Below are 18117 nucleotides of genomic sequence, written 5' to 3' on the forward strand. Positions count from 1 at the left end.
TGTGTTCTTCAAAAGCAAGTAGCCACAGAAAGCCATAACAGTTTGGAATGACATGACAGCAGGGGTGGACTGGCCATTGGGCAGACCGGGCACTTTCCCGATGGGCCGACGTGCTTTTTGGGCCGATACATCTCATACCTCATAGGATAAGGAGAGAAAATATTGAGTGTAGACTAGAGAACTGCGGTAAGCAGAACTAGGCTACTTTCAGAACACTTAGGCTATGAGTGTAGGAACCCATTATGCATTATTTTCGCATCTACATATTTGATGATTAAGCATTTTACTAGAATTGTAATGAGACACGTTTGTAAACCATGTTTTCCGCCAAAATAAAAGCTGGATGCAGTTTCTGTCAAAATAAAAGATATCATGTGTTTATCTCTTTCAGGTATAGAAATTACTACAAAACTAATTATGAAAGTTTATTTTATTTTTCAGTGCATTTGTTTTACAATATATGACTATTACTGTCATGGGATTAATTTTATAACTATTATTATGTACAGTAGTAGTGTAATGTGGACAGACACTATATCACAACTAAAACTTTTTCTTTGTTCAATTTGCACACTGAAAATGGGTTGGAGCTCTTAATTTTGAACTTTCAAAGTGCACCAGATTGATGGATTTAACATTAAAAAGCACAAAATTTTTTTACGGGGAAGCATTCCCCCGAACACCCCTAGAGGGACAGAGGTCCACTCACTATAGATTTACCAAAAATTTGAAAAGTTATTTCATCTGTTAAATTTTACTCACTCATTACATGGCATTAGTGGTTTTAAGGAATAGGAGTTGGTATACATATTCAAGGGCATGCAAAGATCAGTTGTGTTTATGATCATATGTAGTGGGCCGGTCTGGGCCAAAATGCCATTTTTTGTCCCAGTCCAGCCCTGCATGACAGTACACCAAAAAACATCTTCAGGTACAGGAAACCACTGAAGCATTGACCTTCACAGCTAAAAGCAAGCAATTACACACATATTTAGGCATGTTAGCAGTACACTCACCACTAGTTGAAGCTGTTAAGTGAATGCAATTTGGGTAACAGACTGCAAAAGAAGATGAGAAATTAGTTGCTTTTCCAAACTACAGTTAGCATAAGCATTCAATTCAAGTGATATGGCACTGATATTTCAGTAAGTTGCATACAATATCTAGCAAAAGGAATATATTTCTTTGAAACGGAGTGATGTTAACACCTTTGAAAACATGAAATCACAGTATACACAGGTATACTGTGGAAGTCCACATTGAAAATCTTGTATTCAAAATTCAATTTTAATCGTAAACAATAGGTTTAAAGTTTTTGATTTAAAAAAAAAATCAAACAATGGAATTTTACGACAAATATTTAAGATTGTGCACCATAGTTTAAAAAAAATTGCTTTAAAAAAAAGAAACAAATTTCTGATGAAAGATGATCATCTAAGACCATTCTCAAATCATGCTGGATAGCATGATCATCAGGTTTTTACAGAGCAAAAGAGGGAAAAATCTAATAGAAGACTTCATGCTTATTTTTCAACACAAATTTTCACTCAAATTGTAGTGCTGGAAATAAAATTTGTAAAGTAAAAAAAAAATAAAACAAGCATTTTCACAGGTGGACTTGTGCTTTGAAGCTCACCGTTAACATAAAAAGACAATATGTTGTTGCTAATGATTTGCATTTGATCTGTTATCTGAAGGAACACTGAATCCGTGCACTCTGTGATGTTATCTCTTCCTGACAAGGAAATGCCTTTAAAAGGGACTTCTAATATATAGGCGATTCAACAGGTTATCTGGAACTTCCAAGACTAACATAGACCAAATGTTCACACAGGACATTTAGCTTTATCTATCTTAGAGAACAGAAAGTTAGTGAGTTAATGCTTTAGATCTGAGGCGCAAGGTTTAAAGCGACACTTTTTTTCCATGGGCTGCTGACCCAAGCTGTGCTAAGTATCTAGAGTTTCAGGAACCAAGCTAAGTGGATGAAAGCAGTTCCTGGTGAAGCTTGTTATGCATGTGAATCATTCCTGCCTTTGCTTTTCCACCCAAAGCTCATTACTCTACACTGGGAGTTAGAGGGCATTTGAATGACGTTTAAAGTGCTGTCTTCGGGAGCGGGATGAGATTTGGTTCTCAAGATTCTTTCCGAATTTTTTTGATCAAAAAAATCCACTGGGAATGGTCAAACTAAGGCCCCTTCAAACCTGGCATTAACATCCATCCATATATGTATCCAGAAAGTCTGGATATCCTTTGGCTGAATTGCATTTACAACTTGCATGCTAATACAGCAGAAACGTATCCATGCAAGATGAAGAATAGCACTTAGATATTATTTCCGTGGTAATGTGCACATAACAAAACAACATTTCCGTGCACAACTTTTTCGAACGTCATCAAAATCATTTTTTGACCACCAATGAATGTTGGGTGCATGTTCGTTGTGATCACAGGACAGACAAAGCCTTCTCTGTTAGTGTAAAACATCTCTAACAAATAAATAAATACATTTACCTTTTCTTTCTAATGTATCTGTATTTGCTTATGTTTTTTCAAATGCTTTCTACCCCTGATTTTTATGTATTAGGCACTTTTACTTCTCTGTTTTTAGGATGTTAGATTTTTTTGACAGTGAATTTAATAAGAAAATACAACAAAATATGAATCTAATATGAGATCGTCAGATTCATTAGACAAATAAATCAGTCTAATCGTATTTTGTTGATGCGCACAGTCAATGTCACATGTAAACGCCTTACATTTCACAATTAATCAATCATAAACCAGCATCCACATAATATAGCTAAAACAGTATACTCACTGCAGCTGAGTGTGCTGTCAGTCTGCGTGTAAGTGCCCGGGATAGTCCAGAACCGATGATCCCAGTCAACGACATTACCTACATCATCACAGGTGAGGGCAGACAGCTCGGAGTAGGCCATGGCATAATCCCACAATCGGAAATTGTAAACAAAGCCATCCAAATTCTGATCATCCACATCGACCGAGTTTGACCCTTTTCCTGCAAGCTGGAGGGTTCCCCCACCCTGCAGGGTGTAAACCAGAGAGGCTGAGCAGATGTTGGCTAGATAGTGACCTTCAAAGTACACTGCCACAAAGCCGGAGGACTTGGTCCAGGTGAGGCAGATGGGCTTCATGCTGGATGTGATATCAGAGCTAGTGATTTTGTCGTTTACAGAACAGTAGGAACCGACTATGAAAAGCTCCATGCCTCTGGTTGTTTTTTCAAATGCCAAAATGGATGTCCCATGAGCATCAGACAAGGTAAAGATGGTCTCTGTGCTCTTCTGGGCAGTGCGGGCGATCTCAAAGCACACAGTGAACGCAGTGAGAACAGGAATGGACACTGAATTGGACACTCTCACTGTATTCTTGCTGCTGCTTGGCATTGCGACCTTCTGGTTCCTCAGTGACACTGCCACTGCAAGAGTGAAAAACCATTAGATATTAAAACATGACACAAATGCACGTACTTAGTTAATGTGGGATAGAAAACCATTCATTCAAACCTCTTTATGATCTCCAAACCAGCTAAACCGGACAAGAGTCTAAATGTGAGTCAAACGTGAATCAACTAATACTTTTTATAATACGTTTCATCACTTGAGAAAAGAAGAGAAACATTAATGTCTGAAATCATCCAAGGTTGTCAGGAACATTATATTAAGAAATCATTCTAAGACAAGCATATTAAACTTCTTTCAAACTGGGAAGTCATATTATTTTGGCCATGTTAAAACTCCTCTTTTAAGTCCTATTTGCTGACACATTTCATTTAAATTGGCCGAAGTTTGTGTCTGTTGGCCGGCTCAATAAAAACCATAACCAATTCGGGATGGAAAAATACATCTCTTGTTGTGCTATTAGGTCCCTGCACTGTAATATTTGTGATGCTTTCTGACATAACCAGATGTCTATTTCTATCGAAGGATGACAGAAAAAGCAACAGGTTAGCCGAATACTAAACGTTAATGAGATTGATCTCAAAAGTGTTTCATTTTCAAACTGGAAAATACAGTCTCTATATGTAAAAGCTACTGGGTTTTAATGGGTCCATTCCCACATGTCTGACTTCATTACTTAGGTTATTTATTGCTGGTTGTTATTTCATTTGGAGGAGTTTGTGCTGTTTGATTTCAACAAGTGAACATTTCTACATGTCAATTTATGTAGGCACCCTTGTTATTGGATAATGAGCTACACCTAGAAAAAAAGTGTATAGATATCAATTTTATTTTTGTTTTTGCAACAACAAAAAGATTTATCACCCTCTATGAACTTCCTGTGCTGAAACAAATGTGTGACTTCACAAACTCTTTCTGAAAATTCCGCAGAAAATCATGTAAAAAAAAAAATGTTTTACCTTTATTTCAAATAACTGCTGTACTTTTGGAATGTTCTATCACAGGAATAAATTAAATTTCAAGATCTAATAAAATAGAAAGCAGTAATATTTCAAAATTGTACTCTTTGTACTGCATTTTGGATTAAATAAATGCAGCCTTTCTGAGTAAAAGATACTTTTTTCAAAAACATTAAAAATATCTTACTAACCCCAAAGGTTTAATGGTTGTGTACACGTTTTACTACTTACTCTGAGGTGAAAACAGGTTTCCATACGTTTATGAAGAAAACAACTATATGCCAACATGCATGACATATAAATGAAGTATTTAAAATGTATATTATCTGAAAACAAGCCTTATTATCTTAAAAAATCTAATGAATAATCTCTTTTTTATCCTCAAAAACAAGACAAAAATACTGATTAAGAAAACTATTTGCAGGCTGAAAACTCAGACTGAGAGAATGAGAGAAGTGCAGAATATAAATTACTTAATATGATTAAATGTTTGTGACTGTGGTCATAAAAACACAATGAGATGATACCGATAGAGTGAAAGGCAAAGCTATATGCTGGAGCAGCTGTGATATGAAACAGAGCGGCAGAGTTTAGCAATGTAATCTTGATAAAGCTGCTGTTTATGAAGTCCGATGTTTATTCATAACATTAAAACACCGTGCTCCAGCTGTCACGCTCGTCAGGAACGATTATCTGAATTTTTTTTGAAGCCACAAAACCATAGCAAAACATAATTAATAGCATGAGATAAACCATAACAGGATACAAAGCATAAATTAATACAAATTATTAAACAAAAAAGTATTTTATTTTATGAAATTATTAAATAAAATAATATTTATTAACAATTTAAATTATTCCTTAAAATTGATCATTAATTAAATTAAATAACTTATAATAAAACAATAGATAAATAACCATGCTGTGCAGAGCTCGCCATGTAATAAACATACCTTGCTTGTAACTGATATGGAAGCCTTTCTTTTGGACACTAAAGTCTGAGTTAAAGGAAACCTCCATCACATTGCCACTGGAGTTGAGAGTTAGTCCATTGGGCGTTAAGCCGCAAAATTTGGCATCACTCGTGCCAGTGTTGATGACGATGCGGTCATAGATGCAGCCTTGTGCTTCCTCGAGCTCGAAATCTAGGAAGGTGATCTGCACTATAAAGCCGGTCGGGGCCTGTATGGTCCACTTGCAGGCCTGACTGGGTGGGTAGTCATTGGGGTAGCAGGGGGAGGTAAAAGAGCCCTGGGAGTCGGTGAGCACCACATTGCAGCTGACGCTAGTCTGGCAGCTTTGTGCTACTGCAAGCAAACAGGTCACATGTCACTTTACGTTGAATGGCCGAAGGACAGAGGTATTAGCAAAGGGCCAAGGACAGGAGTGAAATCAGATGACAGGAAGATGCGTTTAGACAGCCACCGGGTTAGTGCATCGACAGGGACAAAATGAGAGGGAAATTTATCAGTAAAGATATCAGGGCTGGTCGAGATACAGTGAATTACTTTTGGAATCCGAAGACATTATCCCGTAAAGACAACTGAAAACCCTGAACTGCGATTTAACCATTTGATAGACATGTCAACAACATCTCCAACCAAACCCTTGGCTTTAAAGGGTTAGTTCAACCAAAAATGAAAATTTCGGTCATAATTTACCCATCCTTGTTCCAAAACCGTAAGACTTTTGTTCATCTTTGAAACACAAATGAAGATATTTTATTGAAATCTGAGAGGTTTCTGTCCCTCCATTGACAGTCTGCACAACTACCACTTTGACGCTTCAAAAACGAATCCATAGGAATTAAGTAGTTAAGTCAAAATTTTATTTTGCTTTATATGATGAACAAATTTTAGGCTTTAATTCACATTTAAACATTCATCAACTCACACATCAGTAGGGTAAACGTGAGCTCAAGCATGTTCGCTTGACGTGCGAGAACCACTGAGGTTCATTCTCGTGTTAAGCACCACGTTTGAGCTTTCGCAAGAACCACTGTGGTTCATACTTGTGTTACGCAGCATGTTTGAGCTTCTGCAACAGGTTTGTTCTCGCGCATCCAGCAAGTACGGTTGACCTTCTGTTTATGTTCGCTGATGAATGTTTATATGTGAAAAAAAGCCTTAATTAAATCTGTTCATCATATAAAGCAATCCAGTCTCTTTAAAAACAAATTTGACTAAACCGCTCAATTCATATTGATTAGTTTTAGGAACTTTTTGATGCAACAAAGTGGTAGGTGCTGGGACTGTCAAAATTTCATTCATATTTTCATTTGTGTTTCAAAGATGAACGAAAGTCTTACAGGTTTGGAATGACATGAGGGTAAGTAACTGATAACAATTATTTTCATTTTTGGGTGAAATAACCCATTCAGACCCCTCAAGTCCACTCTCAGACATAAAGACTTCAACACACTGGGAAAAAGACTTGACTCAGAGACAATGGCCTCTGTTCATGCTGCCCCGAACAGCACATAAGCAAAAACCGCAACACTTTTTGGCAAATTGAGCAACGCTGAGCGATTAAGCTTTCTCATGATGCAGTGGCTCCCTAAGGACAAGTTTGATGTACGTTAACAAACATTACTGAGGGTTAAGCAATTCAAACAGTTAAATGACAAACTAATTTAAATGATTTACAATGTGTGTGAAAAAATTTAATTTCCATGCATGACATTTTTGAAACTCTTCGCATTAAAAAAACATTCAGGCATGGCCCCAAAAAAATCTGTTTTGAGTATTCATTGTAGTTGGATTTAAACTAAAAGGGTATAGTAATCAAACCTCTGGAGAAACAGGGAATTTGGGATTTGATGGTTTACACAGATTCCAGGTGGGGAACAATAAAGTTAGAGTATACTTTAATCGTGAGAACTGCTCTAATAGAATGATAAAGGGCATCCACTCTAGAAAGGGAAAATGATCTTCTGTTAAAGGGGACACAACTTAAACCACAGATTGCGCTCTCTTCAGAGACCTGAGTCGTTACATGCCTTGAGCTCACCAGAGTGGACAGTTGAAATAGAGGCTGGATTTCAGACCACTTACAATTCAATCCAAACTGTCAAGATGCCAAAACCACACACTTTTCTCTTCTCTTATTCTGTCAGAAGTGGTCTGACATCTAAAAGCATTGAAAAAGACTCAAAAGATGCCCATTATCACTATTTTTTCTAATTATGACATTTGTTTACTCTCTAACAAATTTGATATACATTTTTGGTAGAAATGGCATGGCTCTTCAAGTTGTTTGTGATTTGCTGGATAATAAGAATAAGGTTTATATATATACTGTGTGTGTGTATATATATATAATATTAAAATGCCCATGGAATTAGAAGGATTTACACGAGTTTTCTACCTCATATCCAGGTTTTTCAAGGCATTGGGATCCCTGGTTATGTTAAAGCTTATTGGTCTTATTTTAAATCATTTTAAACCATCTTAAATATTCTTATGACTTTGAGGGGCTATACACTGCAGAAAGTTAAACATTACTGAACTCTAAAAAAGCCATCTGTATACAAATTACTAACATAAGCCCTATTCGCACTAAATTAGTGTTATCTGGGGACCTCGTGTGATTTAGAAATTACCCTCCCCACATCTGAATTTCGTGTGGCGCATTCGCACGGGATAAGCGAAGCCTGTGGTTTTACTCAAATTTTCTGACTTATCTCCCTGATATGATGTCAATGGGCTATTGCTTGGAAATGTCTTGTCGTTATAGGTCTAGCTGTATGAAATATCATAAGCAGAAGAATGTTCTTTACCGCATGCTGCATACATATCATCCATAGCTCCATCTAATCATTCTTTTTGTTTTCGCTCTTCTGATGGTTTTCAGCTTTCTCTTTCTCTTTTTCTCATTGTATGGTGTATAGCGATATAACCCAGCGCCCAAAATACAATCAAAACACTCCAACACAGACTCCATTCTTCGCAAAAGATGGATAAAAAAGCGAACTGGAAACAAAAACCTTGAAAAAATTAAATACGACCCTGCCAAATCACAGAGATGCCGATTCGCACGGGACTAATATTATCACAGGACCTCGGTGCTCAGCGAAATATGGTAGGTCATTTGCGGGGGAAATTTTACTTTCCAAATTACAGACATGGCCGATTCGCACGGGATTAAGATCACAGACAACCTCCGCAATTATTACAAATGACTAGAGGCTACCAGGTAATACTAATCCAGTGCGAATAGGGCTATACACAATTAAATTGAACACACAATTCTTGCAAAAGTGTTACTATGTGCCTCAGGTCGAGTTTGCTAATTGAACAGCATTAACGGATAACTTTTTAATGAAAAAAAAAAAAAAAAACACTAGGAAAGACTAGTGATCGCTTCCCATAGCCCTGTGCCAGCATTCAAGCCAAATTTAAATGAAACTAAATTAGTCAAAATATGTAATAAAAACAACATTTGAAGAGTTACTCAGAATTTAATAAAGTATAACACATTACGTGTTAGGGCTCCAAGGCAAAATTATCTTTGGCTGTATCATTGGTAGTTGTAAACCATAAAACAATTAAACTAAATAGATTCTAATACATTTTATAACTGCCTCATTTTTTATTTCATTTCTCGTGAAAAGCCAGCAGACATTGTACATGCAAACAACACTTCGTAAATGTATAGCAGACCCATTTTATTGAAGTGTAAGCTAAGGTTTCTACACATTTGCATTCTTCTGGTCCCTTCTGGGGGATCAAATACACCACACAAATCAGAATGTCAAACCAGTCTGAATTGGGTCACTACAAAACCTGCCACAAACAAGACCCCATCGACACACCTGGGACAGAAAATGGTGGAAAATTTGTAACGGTTGTCCAGCAAAAACAAAGAAAGAGGTGAGGGGAAAAAAGATCATTCTTTCCGCCATCATGCCAGGGGTTTGAACAAGCAAGGAATGGGATCAGCTTTTGACAAGTGGCCTGTGAGTGTTTTGCAGAAAGAGGCTGAAATCACTATTGGACGGAATCACGCTACTGGAATATCCTGCTGTTTTATAGATGTGTGCAAAGCTGTCGGAGTGGGCCACAGTATAAAGAGGCACGACCAACTGTGCTACAGAAGCCACAGGTCTAACCTGGCAAAGCATCGTGTGCTGCTCAGATCCTGGTTCCCACCCAGGACGGGTTCATCTCAATACTGCGTCAGAGGGACCAAACACGTCACCTGCTATTTTTAATGATCCTATTTGCACAAACTGTACAAAACAAGACATGGATCACTCCACTCAAAGGTCACTTACTTACTAGTGGGGTAATTCTACAAAACGGTTACAATTTGTCTCTTTCATATACATAAAAATGTCTTAAACATGTATACCTGATAACAACTAACAAAATTTAGATTGTTAGTCTTATCAGTGGTCTAACAGCGCTCATAGAAGTCAAATTGATTGAGATGGCCAATCAAATCAAAGAATGCAGGGTTTACCGTTCACAGAAGCAGAGCATGAATTCCAGCGCGAAGTGTCAGTTTGACGTTGAAAGAGTGAGGTAAGATTTAATATGCCAACTGTTTTACGATAGAAATGTTAAACGACAGACAGTAACATCCAGTGATGCACACTACTCAACTTTTTAACTCAAATATGGCCGCTTTAAATTGAAAATATGCACTTATGTGATTCAAGTAATTCCTAACTGAGTGTGACTAGATAAAAATGTTTTACGTTTTCAACATATAAGCCATACAAATTAATGCAAATATTGTTTGCAAATAGTTCAAAATTATGATTTCCTTCACTGTTCTATTTATGCTTTATAAAAAATTGGTCCCCCCCAATGTTCAGGACAGGGTTACGGCCTTGTATCACACATATATTCAAATATATTAATTTAACTTGAGAAGGCACAATGCAATTTATTAACATTATATTTTCTTAAAAAATCTTACTCAATCAAAATTGACACCATTTACTTGGATGAATTGTTCACCACAAGACTAGTAATTTCACTAAGTTGATTCACAAATTGCCTTAGTAATCTTTGATTGAAATCTTCCCCTCAAAAATGGCCTTCCTTCTCTGATGACGTCAGTTTGAGGGCTTGGGTATAACATCCTCTCCAATTGTCAGTCTGCCGCGAGCTTTGACAGCGATCCAATCAATTCCCAGTGGGAAAAACAAGCCACGCCCAACATTCAATATTCCGTTTCAATCGGAAAGTACGTCACAATACTGAAGTAAAGTTGGTCACAACTTCTGTTTCATGGTGACTTTAAAATGTAATAAAAGTCATGCTTAAAAATCTTTAAAATCACTTTATCAAATTGGAAAATGCACCAGTTTCATTGAATTACTTTCTTGCACTATAGTGATACACAGAAATAAACACTTGCAGAGAAAAATAATAATAACAACACTTAAGGAAACAGCAAAGTGTAAGCTATTTATGTCCTAATTTTTTGTATTTTTCATCATCAACACTTTGGAAATACAGTTGTAATCTTATTCATGACAGGACAAAACTAACTAACTAACTAACTAACTAACTAACTAACTAACTAACTAAACAAACAAACAAACAAAACAAACAAACAAACAAACAAACAAACAAATAAGCTGCTGATATGATGGGATTTTAGCAGGATTGTGAAGTGACTGGTGAAGAAGTGAAGGTCAATGAAAGAATGCCTGATTATACAGGAGAAAAGAAGAGCTTTGATCTCAAAATGTCCTTTTAGAAGAAGGCCGCTTAGTAAAGATGCCAAAAGATGGAATGTCTGATACACGTCACGGATCTCAGGCTAAAAAAGACCCGGGAGATTAAAATAGCCCTTTCAGCAGCGTCACATTTTGTGAAAGCTTTAATCCTGAAGGGTCTCATTTCTCTCACTCTCCTGGCAGTTTACCTGCTGTCTTTGTACTTCAGGTGTGCCGCATTTATCTGCCAAAAATGAAAATCCTGTCATCATTTACTCTCATCATTACCTCTCTGTCATGCCAGATGCCTGTATTACACACACACACAAAAAAAAACTATTTGAATGAACATAAAAAAATCATGGAAAGGATTTCCACATGATTAACTTGCTTTATTTCAGCATTATGCAATTCTGTTATTCCAATTTAATGTACTTACGTTGGGTCAACTTAATTTATTAAGGTTGATTCAACTTATTTACTTTGGTTGGGCACAGCTTAATTTAATAGTGTCAGCCCAACTAATTTGCAATGTTTTGGACCAACTAATTTACTTTGCATTCAACTTAATTAAATATAGTTGAATCCAACTTATTTTACAGTAGTACAATTACACCAGTTAATAAAGTTGATCCAATCTATGCAATTTAAGTTAGCCTAACAAAAGTGCTTAATGCTGAAAGAAAGCCATTTAATCACGTGGAAATCCTTTCCATGATTTAATTACATTAATTTAAAGAATAGCTTTTGAGTGTTCAAAATGTTATTGAGTGTTATTAATTAATTAAATTAAAGAGGTTTAATGTATGTATAGTGTATACTAAGTGCTCACAGCCCTAAGCTAAACACAGTCGCCACTCTTCTGCATAATGGTAACCACAAAATTCAAAAACATTACAGTAAGTCTTCTAAGTTTCTAACATAACTGAATATTAAACACTAACATTAACTAACAACATCTTTCCATTTACAGAAAAACACATAAAATAACACTTTAATCCCTAAATTTACCCTCCTAATGCAGTCCCTTGCAAAGCATGCTGGGAACTACAGATCCACTGCCCAGTTAGTTGTCAACAAAAATGATTCATGCAGTTTTCACACAAATTAATTAAGTAAACTTCAGTTTTAAATATATTAGGTTGACTGAACACAATTAAATTAAGTTGTGACAAAATATTAAACAATCATGTACCAGTTGTATTCTTTTTCATGACAGGGAAAAAAATTATAAATAAAAGTAAATAAGATAAAATAAATAAAATAAAATAAAATAGAATAAAATAAAATAAAATGCACTGTTGTGAAGTGACTTTGGATGAAAAAAAAAAGCTTGGTCATTCTTCCCAGCATCTCATTTTGTGTTTTATGGAAGGAAGAAAAAAGCAATCAAGGTTTGGAATGAGGTGATGGAATAAATAAGATCATTTTCGTTTTTAGGGGAACTATTCCTTAATTGAGTCCATCACTTAAGCGCGCTGCTCTTGATCAACACGGAGCAGCTGTTCTACAAAGATCCAGAGAGAATAAATTCAATAAACACACCCATGGCTCCTTGGCTTATGAAGCATGGCAGAAAAATAAGGGTTTCGTAGAACAAACATGTGACATGTTGAGTGTACATTTGCGGTTGAAAAACAACAACAGCATATTGTAAACTTATGCACAAAGGGGTTGTTCCCTCCACAGCCCATAACCACATCTGGTTTTAATAACAAGCTCTTGCACTAGGACAGTAAAGATTCCCTGTCTGGAATCTAGAGTCTGTGCGCGTTGTTTACAGAATGTGACAAATCAGATCTAGTCAACAAATTATTCCATCGAGAATTTTCCAAGTTTGAGCAACATTTGATGTAGGCGTGATTTAAATGAGGTCTAGAATGCCTATGAGAGGCGTACCATCCTAATATGGAGCTAAATAATTGCTGTTGGCCTTCTACGCGTAACATTATTCTGTTATGCCGTGGCTTAAATAAACTGAATTTCATTGTTTAGAAAGAGCATTAGCTCTCGGTTGTCCGTTTTTTAAACTATTAAAGCACTTTAGAAATTTCCCTGATGCTGATTCCCAGCATTAAATCTGATCTTTGCTCTAAACCATTTCTGACAGGCATCCAACGACCATAAATGTTCCTACTTGGACCAATATAACAGTACGAACAAATCAGGCGAGCTGCGGTATGCGACTAATATTAAAAAGACACATGCTTTTCATATGCAGCTCACAAGGAACTTAAATTCAGCAACAACAGACCGATTAAGGATTTGAGCCGCCAGTTAAGAGCAAATCCATGTTGGTGCTGAAATCATTAATAACATGTCTGAATAATAATAATACAGTATCTGTCGTAACAGAGATTATGTCAGCTTCACAAAAACAACTACAAATGTTGCGCGTAATGGCTTGCCAACAAACAGAAGCAGGCACGGTACACAGTTTACCATCCAATGCACACTGACAGACCTCATGTTTTATTGATACATTTAGGATTATATGTAGGATCATTATTCAACTATAAACCGATTATGGCTTTTTCTTTCTTTAAAAAAAACAAAAAACAATTATGTTTCTTTTTATGACTAAGATATTTTCATGTATAACAGCTGGGATTTCTAAGCCTACAAAATGCAAGGAAAAGGACAATAAAAGCATGTTAAAGGTAATTTTCAAAAGCATGATACAGGCAAAGAGCAAGAAATGTGACAAAGTCCAAATGTAAGGAAGCTAAGAGAACATTTTAAACACGTACATATAGAAAATGAAAAGAGAATCACTGAAATAAGCCAGGAAGCAACTGAAAATATGAAATAAAGCATTAAAGAGAGAGAAAAAGGTGAATTAATGAGATGGAAGCAATGTTGATTAGCATGATGAGCAATATACATATCAAATCAGTTCAGAATAAAACTACGGCTTACATTTCCAGATAACACACCATTTGCATTTGAACATTTTACATCTGCAGAGCTCCTTTACCTGTAGTCAAAAAGCAGTTCAACAGCAGGAAAACTGCGAGAGCATTCTGGAACTTCCATCTCCACCACCGACCGCTGATGAACGAAATCCTGCCAATCAGATTAAGCAAAATAAATTTTGAAACAAAACCACAATTTAATTTCTTACTTATATGTAATTTTAGTATAGTGTAAATACACGAAAACCACAATTGCATTAGAGGTTTCATTAAATGGACTGCAGTTAAGGCCGGGATAAACTTTTGACGCAATGGATGTTTAAAAAAACGCGTTCGAATTTACTCGCACAAAATGCAAATAGCACCATGAACTGTTGTCGCTTTCTGGTTTTCTTAGTCACTGACTCTAAACACTTCATACACGGCAACTAGCATAAACTTCATGCATAAACTTTTCTCACTTTCTCTCACACGCAGGAGTACAATATCTTTATTCATGCGTCTATAATTTGGGAGAACTTTGAAGGTTTAAATTATGTATTTGTGGCATGGAAATATTTTTTTTCTTGTCAGAACAGTGACCGCAGCCATCCAAAAGCTGCCCCATTACATAATGACTAATCACTCTCCCACGTCAGCCATAAGATGTTTGCTGAAAAAGATCACGGACGGTGAGGTTTACAAAGGAGGTACACCACTATTTACAAAGCATAACTTGAGACTGAGAAAAACACAAGAGAGCCATTTATATTCAGTGTGTTATCTATTAAAAAGGAGTGTTGCTCTGAAGCAGTTAGCTCTTGCATGTAAAATGTGTTAACATATTAATATGTTAATGCTTAAAACTACTCTCATTCTTAACGCAGTTTTAAGGACTTCACCCAAAAATGTAAATTCTGTCATCATTTACTCACAACTGTGTGGAACACAAAAGTCAATGGGGTCCAAAAAAACACAGAACACTTTCATTGACATTTAAAAAAAAAAAAAAATTGGGTGTTCTACAAAGTGATAAAGTCAAGAAGAAATAAAGTAATACCGGTTTGGAACAACATGAGGGTGACTGAATTACCAAACGATGTTTAACCCTAAAATACACAAAATCCAATGTCCTTGCGGATACTGACATATACGATAGAGCCTACTATTCATCACATTAAAAGCAATGACTGCTGTTCAGAATGGATCACTATTGGTGCTTCAGATCCACAATAATGGACTGTACCGAGCACTGCCCAGGTGTCCCTGCTCTCTTTAAAGCTTTAATAGTGCTTCTGAGAAATTTTGATCACAGTTGGCTAGCAGCAAAAACGGCAATCCAAGGCTTTACTGGAAAGAGAAGGAGATAAACAACATACTTAAAGGTTCTTCAATGGTTATTTGTAATATAGATCAAGAACATTTTTTGCTTTATAGGGTTCTTGAGTTGGCTGTGGTTAAAAAACATTTTTGATGTTACATCTATGAAAAATATCTCAGAATATCGGTTTCAGAGTTCTTTGAAGCATCAGAAAATGTATGGTTTTCTATAGAACTAAAGAATAAAAAGTACTTAAAACGGTTCTCCTTCTCCATCAAGCTGTAAAACCTTAGTTAGAAAATCTACAAAGCATGCAACACCAATCCATAAAATCAATCTCAGATGAATCAACTGCACATATCTGTGATTTCACTACAAAACACATTCAAAATTTGAAATTGGGGACATTAATAAACAACCCTTGGTCTGAAATCTGCTTCCAAGAAGACAAGTTCTGTTGAGGCATTATCAGAAGTTCATGGAAAATGAAGATTCCAGTGGGAGATGATAACCACTAGAGACCTCATAAGTTATTCTGATGAAGACATTATATGTTTGATTGGGCATTGTTCATCTACATTAGGATTACAGTGATAAATGTCTTCATTATATCAAATGGATGGAAAATTCCCTCCATCTGGTACAGAGTATGTTATAATGAGATTATCGCAATGCTTCATTTGATACTATGGTTAATAACACCTCAGTCTGTAAGCTTTTGTTGCCAAGACTAGAAGTGTGTGAAGTTACAAGATCCTGCGTGAGGTCCCGAGATCTTGTTTCATTTCAACAACCATTGTCGAAAGATAATGGAGATCTCTATTTCCAGCCCACAGTGCAGTTTAGCAAAGGCAGAATCAGCCAGCAGAACAATAGATAGGGCCCTGAATTCATATTTTATTAAACAACCACAACATGCCATCAATTGCATTCATTACCAGACCACAATGGTGGAATAATTTAATTTAAAGGGACACGATCCCTTTAAATGAGAAGAAAATCTTATCTAAGAGGAATGTAAGTCAACACCCAGAAATAAATCATTGTTACAAATCAGAATGTTACTACATATTTTTCAGCCTTAAATAAACAGCCTCACAGCAACTCTGTAAGTTGGAGCATTTGTCGCCACAGTGATCAGAATGAGGCCATTTATTTAGACCATTATATAAAATTCATGTAATACATGACATTATAGAACATATGAATAATGTTCAGAACGCTCCTCTAAGCGTATGTAAATACACATGAATGGGGTCAGCGACTCAGGGGACCCTGCAAACAGCATAAAGAACTTGATTCATCATGGCAAAAAAATGAGTTGGAAAACCAGAAACAGTGCCTTCTGGTATTCATTTTGGTATTAAGTCTAAGACTTCACAAAAATCATAATGCATCATAATAGGAATGCTAATATTAATATAGACTTTAAAGCTTTGGGAATTACGAAAAACTGTACTAAAGAAATGCATTAATAACAACCACTAATGCTTTAAAAGTAACTGAAAATACAGCAAGACTTCAAGAGATTATTAACTTCAGAAACACCACAGCTGTCAACACTACAGGTAAATTGAATATTTATAATCCTCCCATTTTTTTTTTCTGACATGAGCTCATCTCATCTAATGACATAAGAAATTCCACATTATATACTTCATGGTTGTGACTTAAAATCAAGTTAACAGTCAGGCATCAAATGTCTAATCGCCCAAAAACGCTGTAGCCTATACGTGTAGGCAGGCACCTAGAAAGACAGACTATGAGTGGAAGCTATAATTTAGACGTAGACATTTTAAGTACTATTTAGTTGTTTACAGTTTTATTTGCGGCCATCTAAAAGTCCAATAAGCAATTCATCTGCCCACCAACATTGTAATGCGACACCCATTCTTTTTGGGGCATGGATATTTCACTTCAGTGGTCAAAACAGTAAGTAAAGTGCAACAAAAATATGCACAATACACCTATTATAGCCTACCAACAAACAATGTGCGCTTTCCATTTATGAGTTGACAATCAAAATAAAGATTGTATTATTATTACGATTAATTTTAGACGATATTTTGAACTTTTCAAAGGATGCCAATCTCCTTTTGGTCAAATTCTATTATCACAAAAGCTACCTCATCAGGGACTTATTGCCAGCGAACGTTAAACAGTGAAAACCAAAATATATATATTTTTTATATTAGATATAGTCCGAATATCCCATTTCACAAGGAAACAAACAGGAAGTTAAAGAAAAGTTACTTACATTATTTCATTGAAGCTCGTCTCGTTGAAGAACCATTATAGCCTATCTCTTCTCCTGTTTGAACAACTTTAAGAGAACTTTGAGAGGCAGCCCACCATCAACTTTCACGCGCCACGCCAATGCTTAGCAAAAACATTTCATAACCGGAGATATTCTTAAACCAAGTGCAATATCTATTTTGGGTGGATGAACCTGTTCTCCGAGCGGACAGATGCTGGTTAAAGCGTTAACAAGAGTTTACTAGACAAAACTGTTCTTGACTTGTCCAACCGCTGGAGGCAGTTCTCAACAGAGCCCCACCCTACAGTAAGAGAAATCCCGAGGAGACCCCGCAAAATAATAAATAAATAAAATATGAATAGCCTACGTTGTATTAGTTCTCATGGTACTCATTGGGATTAAATATGAAATTAGCAGCAAATAACAATGTCTAATTAAAAGTAACACATTATTATGTTTATTTATAGACATACATCTTTATATTTATACATTTGGATATAAAAAACGCGCAGTTATTTATATGTCGATAGAGTAGGCTAAACACACACACACACTCATATGCTATATAATATAGGCTATACACAT

The 18117-nt window shown here is 36.0% G+C and overlaps 1 protein-coding gene across 18 annotated transcripts in view; it reads right to left on the bottom strand.

Moving 5' to 3' along the window:
* The window catches only part of adgrg6 (adhesion G protein-coupled receptor G6), a 54338-nt gene extending 36539 nt beyond the window's left edge, over positions 1-17799 (bottom strand). For 7 of the 18 annotated variants that reach the window (XM_081377813.1, XM_081377823.1, XM_081377812.1 and 4 more), the window contains exons 1-5: positions 17533-17673; positions 14038-14126; positions 5341-5694; positions 2825-3445; positions 1017-1058 (exon numbers count right to left, since the gene is read on the bottom strand). In XM_081377813.1, coding sequence (XP_081233939.1) covers positions 1017-1058; positions 2825-3445; positions 5341-5694; positions 14038-14126; positions 17533-17534 — 1108 coding nt within the window. In that variant the 5' untranslated portion in view covers positions 17535-17673. Of the gene's footprint in view, positions 1-1016; positions 1059-2824; positions 3446-5340; positions 5695-14037; positions 14127-17532 lie in introns of all 18 variants that reach the window. The other 11 variants (XM_081377824.1, XM_081377825.1, XM_081377827.1 and 8 more) reach the window with 9 other exon arrangements.
* Between the last annotated feature and the right edge of the window lie 318 nt (positions 17800-18117).

This window comes from Scardinius erythrophthalmus (genome assembly GCF_964197995.2).
Source record: "Scardinius erythrophthalmus genome assembly, chromosome: 11".
NCBI classification, from domain to species: Eukaryota; Metazoa; Chordata; class Actinopteri; order Cypriniformes; family Leuciscidae; genus Scardinius; species Scardinius erythrophthalmus.